The following is a 4238-nucleotide window of genomic DNA, read 5'->3' on the forward strand; positions in this document are numbered from 1 at the left end:
CTCTGCCTCCCAAGTGCTGGGATTAAAGGTGTGCGCCATCACGCCTGGCTGACAGGTTTTTTTTTTTTTAAAGATTTATTTATTTATTATATGTAAGTACACTGTAGTTGTCTTCAGACACTCCAGAAGAGGGAGTCAGATCCCATTCCAGGTGGTTGTGAGCCACCATGTGGTTGCTGGGATTTGAACTCAGGACCTCTGGAAGAGCAATCAGTGCTCTTAACCGCTGAGCCATCTCTCCAGCCCCTCCGGTCCTATTTTCAGAGTAGGAAGCTCTTTTGTTATTGTTTTTTAAAATGTATTTATTTATTTTATATATGTGAATACACTGTAGTTATTCAGATGGTTGTGAGCTATCATGTAGTTGCTGGGAATTGAACTCAGGACCTCTGTTCCCTCCAGTCCCACTTGCTCCAGCCCAAAGATTTATTTATTATATGTAAGTACATTGTAACTATCTTTAGACAGACCAGAAGAGGACATCAGATCTCATTACAGGCGGTTGTGAGCCACCATGTGGTTGCTGGGATTTGAACTCAGGACCTTCAGAAGAGCAGCCAGTGCTCTCAACCGCTGAACGATCTCTCCAGCTTGAGTAGAGGAGTCCTTTAGAGGTCCCATCACCACAGGGGAAAGACAAGGCCGTGGCTCCTGGACTAGGACCTTAGAGCTGGTCTCGTTTTTAGAACCAGAGTGTCTTGGCTCCTTCAAAGTCTCTGATGTCGTCGATGGGAACATTCAGGGCAAAGTGACGTTGTCAGGCACAGGAGAAGGGAGAATTTCTGGTGGGGCTACAGTGACTGACAGTTCCAGTGCCTCCATGAATGTGCGTATACTGCGTGTGACTCAGGAGACCTGGGAGACCATGCAACATGAAAGGTGAGCCCCCGAGGGGATTCCAGCTCCCTTACCTTGAGCAGCCGTGCTTCTAGGGAAGGTTGTTGGGTTGTGGGCATCAGAAAGGTTCTGAGGCAGTATTTCTCAGCACTGGAAGCCCCAGAAGAGTGGAGTAGTAGAAACAATGGCAGTTGAGAAGGATGCTCAGCCTCCGTTGCCAGGACTGTATCCTGAAGATCAGGATATGGAGGCAGGGCCCAAGAGCCTTGGAATCAGGCTGAGCTCCTGGTTGCTTGGAGCATTAACAGATCGTACTTAATGGAGTCCCTCCACAGGCACGAGTGTCCACTTCTCCGTGTTTTAACTTGTCATACCCCACAACCACCTAGACACAGTTAGGAGCACCCTGGAGGGGGGCGGGTCCCAAACCTGGTATCCACAGACTCCTGGATTCCCTAGCCTTTCCCATCTCACCTGTCAGCGGGGTGGGGGGGCAGGGAAACTGGTCCATAGTGGGCGAGCCCCAGCAATCTTCCTGTAGGCACCTTCAGCAGCCTGAGAAAAAAATCCTGCAACAGCTTCGGAGTCGTGGGGTTGACCTGTTTGTGGTGACTGAGGTGCTGCAGACAAAGGAGGAGGTGCAGATCACTGAGACCCACAGCCAAGAGGGCTCAGGCCAGTTTACGCTGCTTGGAGCCGTATGCTTGCAGGTGTGTGGATACCTAGCTTTAACACCTGCCTAGACCTGCTTGGGCACATAGTAATGGCAGGAATCTTAGAAGCCAGGGACAACGTCCCAGGCAGTGGTGGAAGATTCTACTAAGTGCCCTCCAGAAGTAAGTCATAGTCCCACTTGCCCAGTTAGCTGGAACCAGTAAAGACTGGATTGGCCATTACCAATAGTGAGCCTGTCATCAGCACCCCACCATTCATAGCTATTCATTCTACACCCCTGAGCCCATACCCATCCTTCAGGGTGAAGGCAAGGGCCACCAAAGCCGGAAGAAGATGGTGACCATTCCTGCAGGCAGCATCCTGGCATTCCGAGTGGCCCAACTGCTCATTGGCTCTAAATGGGGTGAGTGACAAGGGACTGTCTCTAGAGCCCAGACTATGTGGCAGAGAAGCAGGAATCTGAAAGGCTTCAGTTAGCCAGGGATGCTGTGGGCATCTGGATAAATCATCTCCAAGACAGAATGGTCAAGTGTGCCAGGAACTGATATGTGGGTGATAGGGGCGGGATCTCATGAGGTCCCACGAGCCCTGGGGATAAGGGAATTGGTGACCTGCTTGCTTCTGCCTGCTACCAGATATCCTTCTCGTCTCCGATGAGAAAAAGAGGACCTTTGAGCCCTCCTCAGGTAAGGCCCTAGACCCTCTGGCCCTACATACCACTATGCTTGAGATGTCCTGTGCTCAGGGCATGAGGTGGGCACATGCCACACATACACATATATACACAATGGGTGAGACTCAACTCAAGTGATTGTAGCTGGGCCTGTTTAGCTTTCCATCTGCCCTGGGCTGCCATTTGTAGGAGGGATGGACCTGGGAGGATCCGGGGTAAAATCTCAGCCCTGTTTGACATGAGACAATGGTCCCTGGGTCATTGCACAAAACAGCTCTTCCCCTTCTGCCATCCTCATGTGCTGCCTAGGTGACAGAAAAGCAGTGGGCCAGAGGCACCATGTCCTCAATGTGCTTGCCACAATGCGGCGTTACACCAGTGAGCAGTTCAGACTCCTGTCAGGTCAGTACCCCCTTGACCACCCTGGGACTCCACAGGTTCAGCATCTACCCTGGATCTACCCCCCACCTAACTCCAGTTCCCCAAGGCCTCACAGGCTGCCCTCTGTCCCTCCAGATGGGATCGATGAGGAGGAAGTAGTTGAGGCAGACTTCCAGGGCCTGTATGTAGAGGTGAAGTCTTGCGCCTCAGAACTGGAGAGCTTGGACATGGAGTTGAGACAACAGCTACTGGAGAACATCGGAAGTATTTTACAGGACCAGCCCAGCATGGAAGCCTTAACGGACTCAGTAAGTGAGAGTGTTAGAGGTGGACAGGGTCTGCCCAAGCCTGCCCAGCCTCACTTACCCCATCCCTACCTCAGCTAGAGCAGGGCCTGTGCAGTGGCGGCCAGGTGCAGCCTCTGGATGGCCCAGCCGGCTGCATCCTTGAGTGTCTGGTGCTTGACTCTGGAGAATTGGTGCCGGAACTCGCGGCCCCTGTCGTCTACCTGCTGGAAGCAATGTCTGGTGAGCAGCTCGAGGAGGGGGTTAGTAAGGGACAGGAAGGGAGGATTAGGTTCTCTATTGGGCATTCTGGAACCCTCTCTCAGCCCAGATCTCTCCCCAGTGCTGAGTGAAACCCAGAAGCTGCTGCTAGCTAAGGCTCTGGAGACAACGGTGCTGTCAAAGCAGCTGGAGTTGGTAAGAGGACATGGCCTTGGGGATGCAATGGGGCCGTGGGTACATCGAAGAAGGTTGACACGGGCAGGTGCTGCATCCCTCGGGCTCAAACTCCAGAACGCATCTATAACCTCTTACTCTCCTCTGTTGGTAGGTGAAGCACGTCTTGGAACAGAGCACCCCGTGGCAGGAGCAGTGTTCTGTGTCCCTGCCCTCGGTGCTCCTTGGGGACTGCTGGGATGAGGAGGATCCCAACTGGGTCTTGCTAGAAGAATGTGGCCTAAGGCTGCAGGTGGAAGCCCCCCAGGTGCACTGGGAACCAACCTCGCTGACCCGCACAAGTGCCCTCTATGCCTCCCTGTTCCTATTGTCAAGTCTAGGCCAAAATCCTTGTTAGCCTGTGGGCCTCCCTTCCCATGACATCCCCAGCCAGGGCAGAATCTTGCCAAGCCCAGCCTCTAGGGAAGCCAAGAACCCAACTCAATCACAGGGATATAATGCAATGAGACCCAGACGTTGGGAAAACTCAATAAATGTACAAAGAAAAGCATGATGCTGTGTTGAGGGGTACTGGATCATCGGTGGGATGGGGAAGGGTGGGGTCTGCCCACACAGAATCAAGATGAATAGGATGGCTATTACCTCACTCCTGTCTCCCTGTGAGGCCAAAGTGAGTCTGCCCTGTTGTGTGACAGACTTTTCCCGGGGAGACACGAACAAATGTCTGCTTACCGCTTGTCTTAGGGTTTCTATTGTTATGGTGTGCCACCATGACCAAGGCAACTCTAATAAAGGAAAACATTGAATTGGGGCTGGCTTACATTTTCAGAGGTTCAGTCCATCATCATCATGGTGGGAAACACGGCAGCCCGCAGGCAGACATGGTGCTGGAGCAGGAGTTTAGAATTCTACATCTTGATCCTCAGGCAGCAGAAGGAAACTGGGTGCCACACTGGGTGTCCCTTGAGCATAGGGGACCCCGACGGTGATGT

The 4238-nt window shown here is 52.6% G+C and overlaps 1 protein-coding gene across 2 annotated transcripts in view; it reads left to right on the forward strand.

Annotated features, from left to right (window-relative positions):
• Gsdmd (gasdermin D) overlaps positions 1 to 3797 on the forward strand; it is a 5450-nt gene extending 1653 nt beyond the window's left edge. Inside the window, exons 3-11 of one of the 2 annotated variants that reach the window (XM_021217230.1) lie at positions 687 to 879; positions 1379 to 1547; positions 1813 to 1915; positions 2148 to 2198; positions 2495 to 2587; positions 2702 to 2874; positions 2949 to 3093; positions 3194 to 3267; positions 3401 to 3797. In XM_021217230.1, the coding sequence (XP_021072889.1) occupies positions 687 to 879; positions 1379 to 1547; positions 1813 to 1915; positions 2148 to 2198; positions 2495 to 2587; positions 2702 to 2874; positions 2949 to 3093; positions 3194 to 3267; positions 3401 to 3643 (1244 nt within the window). In that variant the 3' untranslated portion in view covers positions 3644 to 3797. The remainder of the gene's footprint in view (positions 1 to 686; positions 880 to 1378; positions 1548 to 1812; positions 1916 to 2147; positions 2199 to 2494; positions 2588 to 2701; positions 2875 to 2948; positions 3094 to 3193; positions 3268 to 3400) is intronic. The other variant, XM_029548180.1, reaches the window with a different exon arrangement.
• The last annotated feature ends 441 nt before the right edge of the window (positions 3798 to 4238 follow it).

The sequence above is a fragment of the Mus pahari genome, chromosome 17 (assembly GCF_900095145.1).
Source record: "Mus pahari chromosome 17, PAHARI_EIJ_v1.1, whole genome shotgun sequence".
NCBI lineage: Eukaryota > Metazoa > Chordata > Mammalia > Rodentia > Muridae > Mus > Mus pahari.